Raw genomic sequence first — 18,510 nt, forward strand, 5'->3', positions numbered from 1 at the left:
GGGGCAGCAGCGGGGCTCGGGCCCAACATCCCGCCACCTTATCTGTTTGCTTTCCATTCAACATCCGCTGAGATTGCCAGGAGGGGAGCCCCAGGGCAGGCAGGGCGGAAGGTCCACTGGGCACTCTTTCCTGCCCACACAGGGCTGAGTCCTCTGTGCATTCAGGAAAGTGTATTAACGTGTCTGCAGGATTGGGGGGGGCCCAGCCTTCAGGACCCCAACACCTCCCTTGGAGTTGGGGGGCTGAGGCTTATAGGGGCCTGGCCTGGCTCTGTCTCCTTCACAAGGGCTGAAGCCTGAGACCCGGAGCCATAAGGGAGGAAGGGTAAATGGCAGGGTCCCAAGGCATCAGGGCCCAGCCTCATCACGGGTGTCTGAGCCAAGGGGCCCAGGGCCTCACGGGGTAGGGGGTAGCCTTGGGAGCAACAGCTCCCCAGATCTGCCAGCCTAGTGTCCCCACCTCCTGATGCGGGTGCCCCATCCCATGGAATAACCCACTGTAGCCCCTCTGTGGGGAAGGAGCAAGGGTGGAGTTGAAGGGAGCATTTGGAGGGGCTGCTGGTCTCATCCAGGGAGATAGTGGGGCACGGTAGCCACCCTGAGGTTGGTTTCTGTCAAGCACAGGTGACAGGTGAGGGGTGCATTTCGACAGTTGGCAACTACCCTCCTGGGAAGGACAGGCCGACAGGACAGCTCCCCCAGTGAAGTCGCCTGCTGACGGGGAGGGGCAGGTTTGCAGGCCCATGCCCCCTCCCTCAGGGGCTGCCTGGGCAGTAAGTGTGTGCCTAGCCCCAGGCCACTCCCCTAGTCTGGCCTTGGCTCAGGCTGCCCCTGAGCCCAGCCCTCACCCCCACTGGTTGGCCCTGGCCCACCCTCTCCTGCCCTCTCCCCACTAACCCCCTACCATCTGGGGTCCTCCTTCTTCCCACTGCCCACCGTCTGGTGTCCCTGCCCGCCCCCCAGCACAGGGTCAGGCACCTAAAATGCCCAAATGGACTAAAAGGATTCAGGCTTCCACCATGGAGGGGCGGGCAGGGACCCCACCCGGCTGTTCCGGAAAACATTTCCACCACGTCTAGGCAGGAGCCTGATGCTGGGCAGCACCCCCCTCCCACTTTGAGCTGCTCCTTCATCATGCCCCAGGCTGGGCGGAGGGCGGCCCCCTGCAGCCCCTCCCAGCCCAGCCCCAGCCTCAATCCCCTCGGCCCTCTGCAGCCCCCAGGACCGTTCCTGCACCAGTGGACATGACATTCTGTCCACTAGGCCACACAATGGGCTGTGGGCTGTGGTCAGCATTGGGGTTGTGGACCAGGGAGGGGGACAGCCTGGCTGGGTGGGCTGGGGGCTGCCGGGAGGAGGAGCAACAGGTCTTTGGAGAAGCCAGGGGCATGACAATCCTATGGCTGGGGAGTTGAGCAAAGTCAGAAGCTGAAAAAGGAAGGTCACCCTGTCCAAGGCTCTCTTGATGGCACCCGCCCACCTTGACATTCTCTGGAGTCTGTTCTGCTGTCAAAATCCTTTTCCAAAAAGCACCAAAGCCACAGGTGTCAGCCCTGTGATCAATGGCCATTAGCTGGGCCAAGCCTAGGGGTGAGGCCTCACTTTCTTCCCCCAAGGAATGTCACACCTGACGCAGGTGGGCCTAGTCAGCCAGGATGGGGCAGGGGGCCAGCAGGCAGGGGGCCAAGCCACCCTCCAATGAAGGGTGGGCGGGGTGGACGGCCTCCCAAAACAAGGCAAGAGCCAGAGCCAAACCCACAGCTTACGGGCTTCTTGCCCATTACTGACCGGAGCTAGGCAATAAGCCCCTTCCGAGACCTTCCGGGACCGGCAGGGTGAATGCCAGTGTCCTGGTCCAGGCCTTCAGCCCCAAGCAAAGGACAGCTCAGGCCTGCCTTAGGGAACAGTGCCCATCCTCATACTTGAGCCTGGAGGCTGAAAATGGCCCACCCAGGGCCCCCTTCCTGAGGGACCTGCAGGGCTCCAGGCATGGAGGGGCTGGTACAGGGCAGGAGAGACTGCTCAGGTGGGGGAGAGAAGGGAGAAAGGAGTGGGGGAGTTTAGCCCAAGTTGGCCCAGGTGGGTGGGAGAGGGACCAGGATGGTACAGGGCTGGGCTGGAGGGCCGACACAGACGGGCAGTCAGGTGGGCCCAGATGGAGGCAGGGGTTGGGCTGGGTGTGTGGGTCACTCCTCGGCTGTAGCCTTGCCCCCCTCCAGATGTGGACAATCGCCCACTTGTCCAGCCTCGGTTTTGCTCCCCAAGGCCGGGCGCAACCTCTTATCGAGAGATTGGTGAACAAAGGCCTTGAGCTTATCTGCTGCCCGCAGTTTGCTCAGCCCACGGTGCCCCCAGTCATCGGGAGGCACAAACCTGCCAGTCTCAGAGCTTTCCGTGAAGTGAGCCGTCTTGGGAGGCCCCCAGCTTGGTGGTGTGGCCCAGGCAGGGTCATCCAGCCACACGGGTGGAAGAGATGTCACCTTCGGGCCACCCTCTGTGGGAGGCTCTGGAACACCATGCCACACCTCAGTTTCCAGGAAATCCCAGCCACGGTGCCAGGCCATCTCCTCTGCCCATCCACAGGCCAGGGGCATCAACCCTGTCTTCCCTCACCCCCATAGCCCCCTGGCCACGTCTGGGCCCCAGGAGCTGCCAGGGGTCTCCTGATTCAGGGATAATGCCAGGGTCCTCCAACATGGGGACCCCTTGCCTGCCACAAGCCCACTAGGGCCCCACCCAGGAAGCATCCGAGGGGCAGGGCAGGTGGCTTCGGACAGAAGCCCACCCCCCATTCCACTCATAATCACAGACACTTTGCAAAGGTGGGGCCTCTGCCGCATGACATCAGAGAGGACAGCCTCAGTGCTCAGGCCCCCAGCTGAAGACACACAGGGCACACCCCAGAGGGCCTAACTGAGGAAGTCTGCACCCGGCCTAGCGACCTCCAGGCCCCCACACACACCACCCTCCACGGCACAACTCCCCCGCCCCACACACCACCCTCTCCAGTACAGCCCCACCCTGGAACTCACAGCCTGGAAGCCACGGACCCAAGAGTGTCTCCAGGGCCACATCTGTGCTCCCTCCCAGAGCAGTCCATCCTTGACGTGCCCGGGAACCTCCAGGTGTCGGCCCCTCCAGGTGCTGAGGACACAGAGGAGAACAAGGCCCTGTGCTTGGGGTCGGGGGGTGACTGTCGGGGAGATGGGCACCACCCCAGTACACGGGCTTATAGAACTTAGTCATGTGTGGAGGAGATAGGTGGCAGGGAGGAAGGGAGGCAGCTAAGGAATATCCAGGGACTGTGTTGGGGACACAAAGATCTGTCCGTGCCAAGGTCCTGTGGTCAGTGTGCTGTTGGAGGGCGGCAGTCAACCCATGGGGCTGGATGGGTGAGGAGGCCATGATGGGCGTTGCCTTGGGGGGCAGGTCTACCCACGGGGGCTGCAGGGACCCAGGCAGGCCACCCGCGGGGGCAATTCCAGAGGTTCTTGCTGGTGAACAGAATGGGGGCAGGGAGAGAATACGGAGTTTGGGGGCTATTCCAGCTGGGCGATTCCAGCCCAGCTCAGCAGTGACAACCCCAGGGGGCTGGACCCCCTCCTCGGCCCCTGGCCCCACCTGGAGTACAGCCCCTTAGGGCAGCCTCTCCTCACCCCCACCCCCGCACCCCACCTGGGTTTCACCTGGCCCAAAGGTGGCTTTATCTGGCAGGAGGCAGCCAGAGCTGGCCCCTCGGAGCAGACACCGTCGGCTGGCAGTCAGGTGTGTTTTTCCACCGAGTACGTGCCCCAGGCCTCTCCTCACCCGCTTATCCTGTGAGCTGATAATGTCACCTCCCCATGCAGGCAGGGGCTGGGGCCCCAGGGAGGGCTTGCCCACTTGTCCCCCAGCACCCCAGGCCCCACAGGGACCTTCCTCCAGTCCAGCGGCCCCCACCCCCCACCCTGCCCTCACATCCCGAGCTCCAGAGAACCGTGTAAGAACAGGGGCCCCAGAGGGCAGGGTGATCCTCCACAGAGGTGCCTGGACAGAGGGTTGGACCAGCCTGTCCGATTGGCCATGTGCTGATGTCCCTCAGCCCCACTTCTGCCCCAGCCTCTTGGCCTGCCCTGGGCGAGGGCCCCCCATCCCAGAACTCAGTTTCCCCTCTCACACTGAGGGGCCAAAGACTGAGGACGAACATTCAAGGCAACTGGAACCTTCCAGGGTGCTCCCTAACTGCATGGAGGCTCCTGGGGCCAGCTACCGGGACAACCTCCTCTTACAACAAGTTAGTTCTTTTCTCTCAATTTAAAACAATTCGTAATAAACTCAGTTCACGAAGAGCATTGAGAAGGCACTTGTCCTTTTAAGATGCCTGCTTCCCCCGTGGCGGGGGCTTTCCCCAGGTGTGCAAGGTAGAGGAGTAGAAGGCGACAGAGCTGAGGCAGGTGTGGGGCCTCCACTCCAGACGGAGATCGACTCCCCTGCAGTGTGGGGGCAGCACCACTTGGGCGTCCCAGGCACCTGCAGTCTGTCTGCCCGTCTGTTCATACATGTGGTCAGAACCTGGAGAAGGCAGGTGTCGAGCAGGGATGACAGGGTGAAGTTTCCTGTCTATTGGGATGAGAGCTGAGAGGTCACTACCCCATCGCCGTGGCAGCCCGGGGCCTGGGCCGGTTTGGGGGTGGGGGACACAGGACTAGGTTCTCTGCCACGTGAGCTACCCTGCATCCCAGAGCCCATGTGTGGTGTCCCCAATTGTCCTCAGCCCTGAGACCCCATGTCCCCAACCACCTCTCACCTTGCCCTGTCCTCCTCACCCAACCTCCCTATCGTGGCTGCAGGCAGTGGACCAGGGTGAAGAAAGTTCCACGTGGCACCGAGTACGTGCTAGGGGTCAGTAAACGAGGCCTCCTGTGTCTGCCCTGAGCCAGGACAGCCTCTTCATCTTCTCCCCAACCTGTGAGGGGAGCCTCACCCAGCCAGCCCCAGTCAGCCCTAACCCTCACCCTGACCGTGACCCTTGCCCCCACCCTCACCTTCATCCTAGCCCTGACCCTGGCTGTAACCGTCTCATGCCCAGACGTGTCCCACCCATGGACAAGGAGCGACAGGAACTGCTGGGCTGGCCGGCCTGCCCCCCTGCCCCCAGATGTCCACAGGAAACACGTCCGCCCGCACTGGTGCGCGGTACCGGCCTATTTCTCTGACCAGAGCAGAGAATGCAAGCTGGCTGCTGACACCCACTGGGCACCTCAGGCTGGCATAGCAACATGGGGTGCCCCCATGATGAGCAGTGACCAAGGGTCCCAAGCTCAGAATTTTGCGGGGACAAAAATAGTACTTTGGAGCTGCCCTCACGGGGGGCGGGCAGGGCCACAGAGTGCTGCAGCCATACCCATGACCTCGGCTGAGGGGTCTGAATGAGCTCGCCCTGTGCTCACCTGCTCCTGCCCAGCCCCTCGGAAGGGGGCCTTCTCACAGGGTGGTCTTTCCTCCCAGGCAGACAGCTCGGGGCAGGGGGGCGTGGTGAGCTGGAGCTTTTGCGGGGTCCTGGGATCCAGGTGGTGCAGTGTCCCCCAGGAGTTGTCATAGTACTGAAGCCTGCCCAACCTCAGGGGTCCCAGGCCTCTCCCAGACCCCTTGGGCAGCCCTATTCAGGTACCCACTGGTGGCTGAAGGTGCCCATGCTGGTCCCCCAGGATGCCTCGGACAATCGCGCCCATTCACATGGTGGTGCAAAAACAGGAGTTGCTTGAGGGCTCTGCAGGGGTGTGCCAGCCCCCAGTGGGAGGCGCCGACAGTGGGGCCCTGCCACCCAGGACTTTCCAACAAGGCTGCAGCGCCATGTCCTGATAAGGCATCCAGGATCCTGTTTGGCCACCTCTGTGCCCAGCCAGCTGCAGCAGCTACAGGACTGCGAGCGTGGGGCACGGTGGGTGTGGCGGGGCAGGGCTATGCCCTTTATAAGGCATCCATCCCAGCTGGCCAAAAGTGGCAAGACTGCCCAGTGCCCAGCAGCAGAGGGGTGGTCCAGCGGTGGCCTTTCCTCTCGGCGGCAGCAGCGTCATGCTCACACCCCAGCTGCTGCTTCTGCTGTCCTGCGGGGGAGCCCTGCTCGGTGCTGGTGAGTGGGCCAGGCTGCACCCAGGGGTCCTCGCAGGGGGGCCAGCACCTGCCTAGGCCTCCATGCCTCGCCAGAGGGGACAGCCCACATGGACATCAATGAATAGGAGGCAAGGAGTGGGGGCCAGGCCAGGAAGGCCCCTCCTTGCTCCACACTATGCCACAAGGGCCAGGGGAGCCAAGCACCCCAGCTGGGCCGCAGCACCTGTTCCCTCTGTCCACCTTCTAGCTAGCTGGGTCCACCTCCCAGTGAGCCGGGCACAATGGCCAGGGAGGAAGGAGGCTCCATGGGAGCCGGCAGCGGAGCTGTCTAGCCTCCAGCACAGTCTCCGTAGTAGTAGTTGGGCACGGTAGAGACTGGGAGTGCCGGGGGGACGGATCCTGGGGGTACTACAGGGTGGGATAGCCTGGTGGCCAAAGGCCAATATGCAGCCCTCGCACTCTCAGCTTTGGCCCAGGGCCCTCAGGGGTCTGCAGGTGTCCCAAGAGGCGGCCAGGGGAGGGGCTGTGTGGGCCGAAGGGGCTCAGGGCTTGGAGCCTGGGCCTGGAGCCAAAAGACCTGGGCAGAGGTGCACGTGGGGCCAGCCACAAAGCGGACCTCAGTTTCCCTGTCTTGGAAAGTGCAGGGGCACCATCACACCTCACGTGGCTACTGTGAGGATGTAGAGTAGGCACGCGGACCCCTATCAGCGCAGGCCCAGGCAATGACGGTGGGGAAAGCAGTACTGCTGTCCTCCTCACTGAGCCCCCGCCATGTGCCCAGAGCCACTGCCCCCACCCCAGGCATGGATCCCAGTGCCACCTGAGATGGCTCTCCCCTGTACCCTCCCCACCTGGGCACTGGGCGGCCAGCCGGCCCGATGGGTCTATGTAAAGCCCTTCCTGCTGACTGAGCTTCAGGCCCTTAGTGTCTGCTCTACCTGGCCTGCTGAGCGCCCAGGCTTCTGCAGGGGCTGACTCACCCTTGCTGTGCCCACCAGCCTAGGCGCATTCCTCTCTCATTCTCGGCCTCTGCCCTCATCAGTGGCCTCAGACCCGGGAGTCCTGTGGAGCTGACCTGGCTGGAGGAAGCATGCCCCTGGTGCTGGGCCAAGGCGCTAGGGGGCCATGGGCCTCACCCGGCCCCTCCCCACTGAGTCCAGCCCCTTTCTCTCCCACAAAGCCCCTCCCTCACCACTCAGGCACCACCTTTCCGTGGCAGGGTGACCTGAGGGCCTGAGATGCCCTCCTGGTCTGAAGAGGGCCCTCCCTGACAGAGGGCTCTGGAGCAGGGCTTGTCTTTTGACAGAGCCAGGTCCTGGGGACAGTGCTCAGGCCATTTCCCTGGGTTCCCTCCCCAGCCCTGGAGGTTCACAGACCCAGGGCCAGGGCAAGGGGGTCCTGGAGCCGGCTGTGTGCTGGGTGTTGGCTGGGAGGAACAGCGAGGATTGAGGCCCCACGGCTGGGTAACAGGCTTTGGGAGCTGTGGGGGTCTGAGCTCCTATCATCATTTCAGTAAACACACTTTGAGAGCCAGCTCCGCAGGGCAGAGGAAGTGGGGAGAAGCCAGCCTACCCTCCTGCTGGGAGCAGGTGGGGCTGTGAGGGGCGCCACAACAACAACAAAAAAAAACCCGTGAGGGGCGCCAGGCAGGCACTAATTCCGAAAGGGCAAGGTGGGGACCCGCCAAGAGTGCAGAAGGAGTGTGACCACCTGTAGCCGGCTGGGGGTGGGTGTGGCGGACAGCCTGCCCTGGAGGCCCCAAGCCCAGCAGGGGGCCAGCCCCATCCTTAGAGCAACAGAAGCACCCCTGGGGGCAGGGGGTGCTTGTCCACCCCAGGAGGGACTTCAAACGGGCCTCTGGCTGCTGAGGGGTGGGGCTGGGGGTCATGGTTCTGACGGAGCCAGAGGCCAAGACTGGGTGGGACGGTGGAGATGCAGTGGAGGACAGGAAGGATGGAGTGATGGCTGGACTCAGGGAGCGGGGGAGAAAGAGGAGCTCATCGGGGGGAATCACTTGTCGAGTGGGGACCCCAGAGAGAACCACTGGGAGTGTGAAGGTCTGAGCTCAGAGGACAGGGAAGGACTTGGCCTGTGGGTCACTGAGACCACAGGCAAGGGGGCTGGGGACAGACGACAGAGGGCAGGACCACCGTCCCACCTGAAAGGTGGGGAAACTGAAGCACAGAGGATCTTGGAAAGGGGAGACACTAGCTCAAAACCCTGTCCCCCTAAGCCACTCTGTCCTCTCTCATCCCTCCCCCACCTAGTCAAGTGAAGGGGTGGGTGTGGGGGGGACACTCCTGCCAGGCACAATCCTGAGCCCATCGGTGCATCCTGAGAAGACAAGGCCAAGGCCAGGGTCTGCTCTGCCTGCTGAGACCCTGAGGGAGGTAGGTAGGTGGTGAGCAGTGCAGCATGAGCCACACACACACCCCGTCTGGGGCAAAAGACACAGTGTAAGCAGGGCCATGGGAGGCCAAGGGCAGCTGAGCCGAAAACGATCTCCAGGGCCAAAGGGGACCACAGCTAAAGTGTTTGTCGACACTCAGCCAAGGCTACCAGCCTTCTTAAATGGACTCAGTCACCCGAAACACCAGGAGCTCCTGCCAGAGAGAAGGCCTGAGGGGCTGGAGAGGTGTGAGCCCCCGTGCTCGCCCAGTGCTCGGACCTCAACCTGATCCCACAGGAGCCCCAGGGGCAGGGCGTGCAGTCCACGGTGTGAGAAGCCTCCCTCTGCAGAAGTGGGGGAGTGCGGAGGGACCCCAACCTGGCCATGGCCATGGGACAGAAAAGGGAGGATCGGCCAGCTGGGCAACCAGACAAGGACTCAGGGAAGCAGGGGTGAGATGTCAGGACTCCCAGAACACCCTGTTCCAGAGGAAAGGGAGAGCAAGTCCCTGCTGGAACTTTGTCCTCTCCCAGGTGGTAGGGGAGGGCTGACCACGGGCCACCCCACCAGGTGTCCCTGAGACAGCCATTGCAGGCAGCATGACCTATGTTATAGGGCCACAGTTCCTGGGGCTGGGGGACAGTGGGGCTGTGAGGGGGATGGGCAGCAAGAAGAAGGTGAATGAGGGTCCTGCAGCAGCCAAGAGCGGGGGGAAGCACAATGGAGATCCTGGTGTTCCCTCAGCCAACAAAAGCTGTAGAGCAGGGCAGAGACTGCTGGGCACAGACCCCGAGGAGAGATAGGGTGGTCTGGGCAGAGGAGACAGGCCTGTGGCAGAGGTGGAGCTGGACAGGGGCCTGGAGTGAGCCAGGCCCAGGAGTGGGGCAGGGGGCAGTGGAACAAGCACAGTATTACCAGGACACCTCACCTGGAGTGCCCCAGGGCTGGCGCCTCCCCACCCTGAGGTGGCCCTAGGTCATCTCCACAGAGAGGCTCTGTGGGAGTGAGGGGTGGCCTTGCTGCTCCTGCTTTGCAGTGTGTGTGCAAGTGTGTGCACATACATGTGCATGTGTGTCCAAGTGTGCCCACACGTAAGCACGTGTCCCGTGTGCATGTGTCCACATGGGTAGTGTATGCACTTGTCCATGTGTGTTCACACATGTGCTTCATGTGCATGTGTGTACATGTGTGCACATGTGTGCTTGCACAAGTGCGTATGTGTGTGCACATCCATGTGTCCCCACACGTGCACGTGTCCTGTGTGCCAGTGTCTGTGTGGGTATCATATGCACTTGTCCATGTGTATCCACACATGTGTTTGCATGTGTCTGTGTATGCATTCCACGTGTGCCCACACGTGTGCCTGTGTCCTGTGTGTATGTGTTCACGTGGGCATCGCGTGCACTACCCCATGTGTGTTCACACGTGTTTCATGTGTGTGCGTACACGTATGCACGTGTTTGCACATGTGTCTGTGTGTGCATTCCATGTGTGCCCACACGTGTGCATGTGTCCTGTGTGTACGTATTCACATGGGCATCGTGTGCACTTACCTATGTGTTCACACGTGTTTCATGTGCGTGTGTCTGTGTATACGCGTATATATGTATGCAGATGTGTGTTGGCACGACTCTGCGCATGTGTGTTCTCGTGCGTGTGCACGCAGGCAAGTGCACCTAGAACAGGCCCCATGGGACCGGGCTTCTTGGCTCCCTTGCTCTCAACCACACCTCCAGTGCCAGCCTGTGGCAGGTACAGAGCAGCTGCTCCATGTAGACGTGCTGAACGAGTGAATGAGTGAGTGAATGAGAGCAAGGACCAAGCCCATGAAGGTCCCCCGCTCACCAGTCCAAGCACCCACACTGAACACATGGGCGCCCATGGCCAGGTCACAGCAGGGGCAGCCAGGCAGGCACTGTGCAGCCCTGCAGAGGCGGGGAGGCCTCCCCAGCACTGACGCGGTCCCACCCACACAGGCCTGAGTGACGTCTCCTTTGCCGACGCAGGCCTCTGGGGGCCGAAGGACCCCTCACTAGCAGGTTAGGCCATCATGGCTTCCCCACTTGGACCACAACACCAGTTTGGGACCCACAGGCATGGAGAAGGGCCCCAGAGCCTGGGCGTGCTCCCACGTGCAGCCCCCAGGTTCACAAGGTGTCCTTAGTCTAGAGTCTCCACAGAAGGGTCCAGCCACAGACAGGTCTCAGGCCCCATGCCTGAGGGGAGGGTCACTGGGTGCTTGGGCCTGTCCACACCCCTGCCTGCCCCAGCCTGCAGGCTGAGTTGTAGCTTCATGTCTTACAGACCCCGGGGCTGATTACACACCTGACCCTGAGGAGGAGCGTGATATGGGCTCCAATAAGACAGGTGAGAGGCAGACTGCAGCTCAGAGCAGAGTGGGGGTTGGGGGGCAGGCCCCCACACCACCGGGGGAAGACCAGGTCTCTGCCCAGCATGGGGTCCCCAGTACAGCTGCCTGGTCTGCAGAGAGGGGGACAAGCCAGTCAACACTCTCTCCACAGATGAGCAGAGGGGTTGGTGCTCGACGTGGGGGGCCGGCCACTTCTCCACCTTCGACCACCACGTGTACAACTTCTCCGGGACGTGCAACTACGTCTTTGCTGCCATCTGCAAGGACCCCTCGCCCACCTTCAGTGTCCAGCTCCGGCGCGGGTCGGACGGCACGACAGCCCGTATCATCATGGAGCTGGGCTCCTCCGTGGTCACCGTGCAGAGCGGTGCCGTCTCCGTCAAGGACGTGGGGTAGGGGCTGCAGGTGGACAGAGGGACGGGGCTAGGGCACAGGGCTGGCTGTGGCTGAGCAGGGCAGGGCAGGACCGGGCATAGGGCCCGGCAGCCAGGCTGAGGTGCTCTCCCCCAGGGTGGTCAGCCTGCCCTACACAAGCAACGGGCTCCAGATCACGCCCTTCGGCCAGAACGTGCGGCTGGTGGCCAAGCAGCTGGAGCTGGAACTGGAGGTTCTGTGGGGCCCAGACGGCTACGTCATGGTGAGGACGGCGGGGGTGCTGAGTGGAGGTGGGGGTAGAGGTCCCATGTGGGGGTGGGTGCACACACAGTGGGGGTTTCACGGGCTTGACCTGCAACGTGGCCAGGCCCTTCCTGCGGACCCTTGGCCAGGAACTGGGCTGTCTGGGCTTTGTTGGCGGCTCAGCTTCCCTGAGTGGAAAATGAGGACTACCCAGCAAGCAGACAGGGTCCCCAAGGCAGAAGCAGGGGTGTCGGGAGAGTGCCGGGCCGTACAGCAGGTGCCAGCACTGTCGCTGCCCTCAGGTCCTGGTGGAGAGGAAGCTCATGGGCAAGATGTGCGGGCTGTGCGGGAACTTCGATGGCGAGAAGGCCAACGAGTTCCTGAGTGAGGACGGTAGGTGGGGGCGGGGTATGGGGGACGGTGGGGGGATGAGCGGGGGGCAGGGTGGGGCGGCTTGGCCTCCTGGCCCCACGGTGCTGACTCCATTCCACACCCCCAGGCAAACTCCTGGAACCCCACAAGTATGCTGCCCTCCAGAAACTGGACGACCCCAATGAGATCTGTGCCTACGAGGCGATCCCCCAGCCCCTCGGCCCACAGGAAGAGCATGTAGGTGGAAGGGACAGCGGGGTCCCCGGGGAGCCCGTTCCAGACCCCCGCACTGTGGGCGGAGGGGCCTCCCTGGTGACTCCCAGCGGCCCTCTGCTCAGGCCCAGACCTGCGCCCAGCTGCTGAGCCTGGTGTCGCCCGAGTGCAGCGTGCCTCGAGAGCCGTTGGTGCAGAGCTGTCAGGTGGACATGGCAACGTGCGCCCAGCCTGGCCAGAGCAACTGCAGCTGTGCCACGCTCTCCGAGTTCTCCCGCCAGTGCAGCATGGCCGGCCAGGCAGTCAGTAGCTGGCGTGCGCCAGGCCTCTGCTGTGAGTCCCGGGAGGGAGGGGGGCTGAGGGCCCTCAGATCCGGGTCTCCCGGACTGCACGACCCCACAGCTCGTCCTGGCTATGCGGCCCTGTCTAAAGCACAGTGTAAGGCCCCCTTACACCCCGCACCCTCTCCTGTGTGCCTCCTGCAGCCGTGGGGCAGTGCCCAGCCAACCAGGTGTACAAGGAGTGCGGCCCAGCCCACATCAGAACCTGTTCCAACCCAAGGCACAGCTCCCAAGGCTTCTGCACCTTTGGCTGCTTCTGCCCCGAAGGTGAGGGCCTCTGCTGCCCGATCCCTGGGACTTCACTCCCCAAACCCACAGATGAACCAGGAGGAGGGAACGGCAGGCAACCCCACCTCCTCCTCCCCATGCCCTGCCATGAGGGCATGTGGCTGTGTCCACGGGCAGAAAAGGAGGTGGGGTTTGAGTGCACCCAGTGTGCAGTCTGGCCACAGGCACCTCCTGGGGTCTGCCACTCACCAAGGAGTGGTATCCTGGGTCTGGGCAAGTTGGGGGAGGGTGCCCCTAAGGTGCCCGTGGCAGCTGAGAATGCAAGTGGGGGCTGCAGCGTGAGGTCACAGGGCTCAGCAGGGGCAGGGGAAGGGAGAGAGCAGGCCTGCCTCAAGTGGTCCTGCAGGACTGGGTGGCTGGGGAGGGAGTCGGCAGCACGCAGCCCCAGGAAGCCCCTCTCCTGCAGGGATGGTCCTTGATGACCTCTCCAAAAACCAGACCTGTGTGCCCATCACCCAGTGCCCCTGCATGTTCAACGGGGCAGTCTATGCCCCTGGGGAGGTCACGTCATCTTCCTGCAGGACATGGTGGGTGCTGGGGCAGCAAGGGGTTAGCAGGGCGGGGGGGCTTGTGGGGGAGTAAAGGGAACATAAAGGGGGATGAACTAGAGACAGGGAGGATGCACGGCGGGGGGCTGCAGGGGAGCATGGGGTGCTGTTGGCTTCAACACCCCTCCCCTGTCTGGGTCACCTCGTCCCACCCCAGCCAATGCTCTGAGGGCCTCTGGAAATGCACGGAGTGGCCCTGTCCAGGTCGCTGCTCTCTGGAAGGTGGCTCCTTTGTCACCACGTTCGATGCCAGGCCTTACCGCTTCCATGGCACCTGCACTTACATCCTCCTCCAGGTAGGAGGGGCCATCCCGAGCTTGCAGGCAGCTGGAGGAGGGAGAAAGTGTAAGGGAGAGGGGTGAGAGGGAGGCATCCCAAAGCCTCACACCTGAGCTGGAGCCACCCCTCCCCAGAGCCACCAGCTCCCTGAAGAGGGCTCTCTCATGGCTGTGTACGACAAGTCCGGTTACTCTCACTCGGAGACCTCCCTAGTTGCTATCATCTACCTGTCCGGCCAGGTACGCACCATCCCCATCCTGCAGGTGCCGCTCCCCCCTACACGGGTCCATGGTGTCCCAGCTCCCAACCTCATCCAGTACCTGCAGAAGCTGGGCCTGGGGCTTCTACCCTACTCCTGGCCTCTGTGACTCAGTCCATCCTCTCTCCAGGACAAAATCATGATTTCCCAAGACGAGGTGATCACCAACAACAGAGAGGTCAAGTGGCTGCCGTACAAAATTGGTACATGCTCTTCCCGCCAGGCCCGGGCCTCCAGGGTAGGTGGGTGGGGGGAGGAGATCGACAGACAGCTACTGAGCTGCCTTCCTTCCAGGCAACATCACCATCTTCAGACAAACGTCCACCCACCTCCAGATGGCCACTGACTTTGGGCTGGAGCTCATGATCCAGCTGCAGCCGGTGTTCCAGGCGTATGTCACCGTGGAGCCCCAGTTCAGGGGCCAGACCCGAGGTGAGCTCTCCCCTCCACCACCACCTGCTGCTTGGCCCGGCCAGGGAGGAGACAGGGTCCCACCAAGCTCCCCCCTGCTGACCCTCCATGTCCGGGGAGCTCACGGTCCCCCCAGCTGAACCTGGGCAGCCTCACAGGGGTGCAGCCCCTGGTAGCCTCTTGACCAGGGCATGCCCAGGTCCCAGGCACCTGGGAGAGGAGCTTCGGGGCACCAGTGCCGAGCAAGACCTTGGCACCAGTGGAGTGGGGTGGGACGAGACCAGTGCAGTGACAGGAGCAGAGTCTAGGGGCACGTGCGGAGCAGGCCATGTGAGGGGTGCGTGTGAGCGGGGACAGGCGGCACACCTGCCTGCCCCCCTCTCACTGCTGGCACACCCAGGGCTCTGTGGCAATTACAACGGGGACACGACTGATGACTTCATGACCAGCATGGGCATCACTGAGGGCACTGCCTCACTCTTCGTGGACTCCTGGCGAGCGGGGAATTGCCCGACGGCTCTTGAGCGCGAGACTGACCCCTGCTCCATGAGCCAGCTCAACAGTGAGCACCCATCTGGCCACCTTGGCAGCCTCTGGGAGGCCCCAGGGAGGGGACGGGCCACGGGGCAGGGGACTCACTGGCTGACCTGTCTCCTCAGAGGTGTGTGCTGAGACTCACTGCTCAGTGCTGGTGAAGAAGGGCTCCGTGTTCGAGAAATGCCACTCAGTGGTGAACCCCCAGCCCTTCTACAAGGTGAGCAGGGCCCCTACAGGTGTTTGGAGGAGGCATCTCGGCACCCTCAGGGTTCTTGGATGGGTCAGGGCCCTGGGGTCCCCAGGGTCCCCAAGTGGGCAGGGCTTCCCAGCCACCCTCGCCAGCTCAGCACTCTGCCTCTCCCGCAGAGGTGTGTCTACCAGGCGTGCAACTACGAGGAGACCTTCCCCCACATCTGCGCCGCCCTGGGTGCCTACGCCCACCTGTGTGCCTCCCATGGTGTCCTGCTCTGGGGCTGGAGAAGCAGTGTGGACAACTGCAGTGAGTGCCCCCCGGAGTCCCAGGGAGGGTCCTGGGGTCATCGGGGAGGCCCCAGGGTCATGACGAAGGGTCCCCAGGGGTCTTGAGGGTCTCTGGGTCTTGAGGGGTGTTTCTGAGGGAGGGTCCTGGAGTGCCGAGCTCTTCCCGACCACCCCACGGCCCCGGCCCCTCCCCTGGGCACAGGCTCCTGTGGAGGGTCTACCTTAGTGGTGCATCCCCACAGCCATCCCCTGCACGGGCAACACAACATTCAGCTACAACAGCGAGGCCTGCAACCGCACTTGCATGTCACTGTCGGACCACACGCTCGAGTGCCACCCCAGCGCGGTGCCCGTTGATGGCTGCAACTGCCCCGAGGGCACCTACCTGAACCACAAGGCAGAGTGTGTGCGCAAGGCCCAGTGTCCCTGCCAGCTGGACAGCCACGAGTTCATCTTGGCCGGACAGTCCACCATTGTCGACGGCGCCACCTGGTGCGGCCTGGTGGGCAGGGCCCTATGCATCCCAGCCTGCAACACCCCCACACTCTGGGGCCGGGGGAATCACACAGCCTCTCTCTTGTAGCTACTGCATCAACGGACGCCTGACCTGCTCCCGCAAGGCTCAGACGCTCCTGGGTATGTAGCTCCAGAAGGCCGTGCCTGGGCCATGGGGGTTGGTGGCCTCCCCTGAACTTGCCTGACCCCCAGGCTCCCTCCTCCTCCCACAGCCACCTGCACAGCCCCAAAGACCTTCCAGTCATGCAGCCAGTCCTCAGAGAGCAAGTTTGGGGCGGCCTGTGCCCCCACGTGTCAGATGCTGGCAACGGGCATCGCCTGTGTAAGGCTGGGGGTTGGGGCTACCACGCCCACTGTAGACATACTCTAGGGGATATGCTTAGGACACCCCGTGGCGAGCAGTCCCCAGAGGATGAGCCCATGGTGGACGCTCCCCAGAGGACGACCTCAGTGGACACTCCCTCAGCCTCTGTGTCCCAGGAGCCCCTCCATAGGGTCCTGAGGGATTTGCACAAAATCCTCAGAAAAGATGGGGGCGGTGCAGGCATCCTGTGTCCCTTCTCCATCCCCATGACCAGGATGTGGGAGCGGGCTCAGTATGGGGGTGCATCCTGAGCAGCCATGGTGGCCAGCAGCTGGAGGGGCATATGTATTCTCTGTGGGGTTCCGTGGGTCCCAGCATCCTGCTGGCCTGGGAAGGGTGGGCTGACGGTGTGTGGGTGATGGATGGAGGAGGAGCAAGTCTGCTAAGATAAAGGCCTTCTTCTTTGGAGATGCCAGAGCAAGGGTGGGCAGTGAGGGTGGTACAGGAAAAGGACCAGGCAGTCCTGGAGGAATGCTGGAGAGGGGGTCCCTGAAGGGGCCCAGGGTCCAGGCCGCCATGTTCGGAGCACCCCTGCCCTCCCCCCAGGTCCCCACCAAGTGTGAACCTGGCTGCGTCTGTGCCGAGGGCCTCTATGAGGATGCCAATGGGCAGTGTGTGCCCCCCAGCAACTGCTCCTGCGAGTTTGGGGGGGCCTCCTACCCCACGGGCGCTGAGCTCAACACTGACTGTCAGACGTGGTAAGCCACATCCTGGCTGGGCATTGGGCGCCTGGGGCCTCCAGGGCAGATGCTGGTCTGGGCAGTGGGGGACTCAAGGCAGCAGACCTGACCCTGCCAGGACCCCGGCACTGGGGCCAGTTGGGGGCAGGCCCCCCGGGAGGTCGGGGGCCAGCCTGGATGTGTGCCCCACCCAGGAACCTAAGGTTCCCCACCTCTAGCCACCCTTCTCTCCGCAGCACCTGCAAGCAGGGAAAGTGGGTGTGCCAGCAAAGCACCAGCTGCGCGTCCACCTGCACCCTCTACGGGGAGGGGCACATGATCACCTTCGATGGGCAGCGCTTTGTGTTCGACGGCAACTGCGAGTACACGCTGACCACGGTAGGGCCGACCCTGGGGGTAGCGAGGGCTGCGGCCTCGGGCTCCTGCTCAGTACCCTCCTCTCCCCGCAGGACGGCTGCAGCACCAACGACTCGCAACCCACTTTTAAAATTGTCACTGAGAATGTCATCTGCGGGAAGTCGGGGGTCACGTGCTCACGGGCCATCAAGCTCTTCCTGGGGGTAAGCAGCTTGTGGCTCTCCCCACCTCAGACCCTCAGGCCCCTGAGGACCGCAGGCTCTGCCCTCCTCCCAGTTTCTGGCCTGCCGCCTAGCCGGCACCGTGGGGCCCTAACAGTCCTGGGCATCTCGGGGTGGAGGCAGGTCTCTGGTCAGGCCGTTTGCATGCTCCACGCCCCGGGACACGCTCAGGATTCGGTCTTCTGGAGGCGCTGGTGCAGAGGGGAGAGGCTTCTCCGGGAGGCCTGAGCCTCAGCCTCGGGGTGTTTCCGCGGGGTGCTGGAGCCTCCGGATGGCAGGCTCTGAGGGCAGGAACCCAAGGTCTGTCCTGTGGACCACAGGTGCTGCCTCAGAGGCAGCTGTGAGCTCGCAGGCAGGGCGGGCAGGGCCGGGCACCGGCAGCCGCTGACAGCCCTGCCCCGCAGGCACTGTCCATTGTACTGGCGGACAAGACCTACACGGTCAGTGGACACGACCCCCAGGTGAGCTTCCAGGTGCAGCCCGGCTCCATGCACCTCGTGCTGGAAGTCTATATCGCTGGCAAGTACAACCTGACGCTCACCTGGAACAAGCACATGATGGTCCTCATCAAGGTCTCACGCACCTCCGCACAGGTAACCCCGGCGCGGGCAGGGGGCCTGGATGGGGCGGGGCCTGGTAGAGTGGAGGCGGGGCCTGGAGAGGAGCCGGGGGCGGGGCCCGGAGCAGGTCTGTGGAGCAGAGGAGGCTCAGGTAGGCGGGACCGGGCCTGAGCTTGGCCACCCTCCCCAGGACTCCTTCTGCGGCTTGTGCGGGAACTATAACGGGAACATGAAGGACGACTTTGAGACCCGCAGCAAGTACGTGGCCTCCAATGAGCTGGAGTTTGTGAACTCGTGGAAGGAGGACCCGCTGTGCGGAGACGTGAGCTTCGTGCTCGATCCGTGCAGCCTCAACACCTTCCGCCGCTCCTGGGCCGAGCGGAAGTGCGGGATCATCAACAGCCAGACCTTTGCAGCCTGCCACAGCCAGGTGAAGGGCAGGAGGGGGCCCCGGGCAGGAGGCAGGGGGAAAGGGAACGGGGGAGTGGGCCCAAGGGGGGATGGCCAGTGAGTGGCGGGCTCCAGGCACGGGAGGAAAGCCCCAGCCCCCCCACCATAAGGTGACTGCACCCCCAGCAGGCCCCAGAGTCCATCCTCACTGCCCACATGCTCC

The 18,510-nt window shown here is 63.2% G+C and overlaps 1 protein-coding gene across 1 annotated transcript in view; it reads left to right on the forward strand.

The window, feature by feature from the left end:
- Positions 1-18,510, forward strand: part of LOC126080710 (mucin-2-like) — a 66,101-nt gene that overhangs the window by 23,142 nt on the left and 24,449 nt on the right. The window contains exons 5-38 of the mRNA XM_049891889.1: positions 1,144-1,333; positions 2,220-2,399; positions 3,096-3,219; positions 3,698-3,765; positions 3,849-3,979; positions 4,099-4,273; positions 5,138-5,175; positions 5,882-5,920; positions 6,048-6,112; positions 9,053-9,238; positions 10,459-10,521; positions 10,787-10,849; positions 11,005-11,245; positions 11,364-11,490; positions 11,774-11,864; positions 11,971-12,080; positions 12,182-12,389; positions 12,542-12,664; positions 13,092-13,212; positions 13,391-13,529; positions 13,647-13,751; positions 13,902-13,974; positions 14,066-14,203; positions 14,583-14,744; positions 14,842-14,936; positions 15,086-15,218; positions 15,442-15,691; positions 15,783-15,835; positions 15,928-16,037; positions 16,626-16,777; positions 16,996-17,137; positions 17,209-17,319; positions 17,742-17,930; positions 18,088-18,327. Of these exons, the coding sequence (XP_049747846.1) occupies positions 1,144-1,333; positions 2,220-2,399; positions 3,096-3,219; positions 3,698-3,765; positions 3,849-3,979; positions 4,099-4,273; positions 5,138-5,175; positions 5,882-5,920; positions 6,048-6,112; positions 9,053-9,238; positions 10,459-10,521; positions 10,787-10,849; positions 11,005-11,245; positions 11,364-11,490; positions 11,774-11,864; positions 11,971-12,080; positions 12,182-12,389; positions 12,542-12,664; positions 13,092-13,212; positions 13,391-13,529; positions 13,647-13,751; positions 13,902-13,974; positions 14,066-14,203; positions 14,583-14,744; positions 14,842-14,936; positions 15,086-15,218; positions 15,442-15,691; positions 15,783-15,835; positions 15,928-16,037; positions 16,626-16,777; positions 16,996-17,137; positions 17,209-17,319; positions 17,742-17,930; positions 18,088-18,327 (4,435 nt within the window). The remainder of the gene's footprint in view (positions 1-1,143; positions 1,334-2,219; positions 2,400-3,095; positions 3,220-3,697; positions 3,766-3,848; positions 3,980-4,098; positions 4,274-5,137; positions 5,176-5,881; positions 5,921-6,047; positions 6,113-9,052; positions 9,239-10,458; positions 10,522-10,786; positions 10,850-11,004; positions 11,246-11,363; positions 11,491-11,773; positions 11,865-11,970; positions 12,081-12,181; positions 12,390-12,541; positions 12,665-13,091; positions 13,213-13,390; positions 13,530-13,646; positions 13,752-13,901; positions 13,975-14,065; positions 14,204-14,582; positions 14,745-14,841; positions 14,937-15,085; positions 15,219-15,441; positions 15,692-15,782; positions 15,836-15,927; positions 16,038-16,625; positions 16,778-16,995; positions 17,138-17,208; positions 17,320-17,741; positions 17,931-18,087; positions 18,328-18,510) is intronic.

Source organism: Elephas maximus, chromosome 7 (assembly GCF_024166365.1).
Source record: "Elephas maximus indicus isolate mEleMax1 chromosome 7, mEleMax1 primary haplotype, whole genome shotgun sequence".
NCBI classification, from domain to species: Eukaryota; Metazoa; Chordata; class Mammalia; order Proboscidea; family Elephantidae; genus Elephas; species Elephas maximus.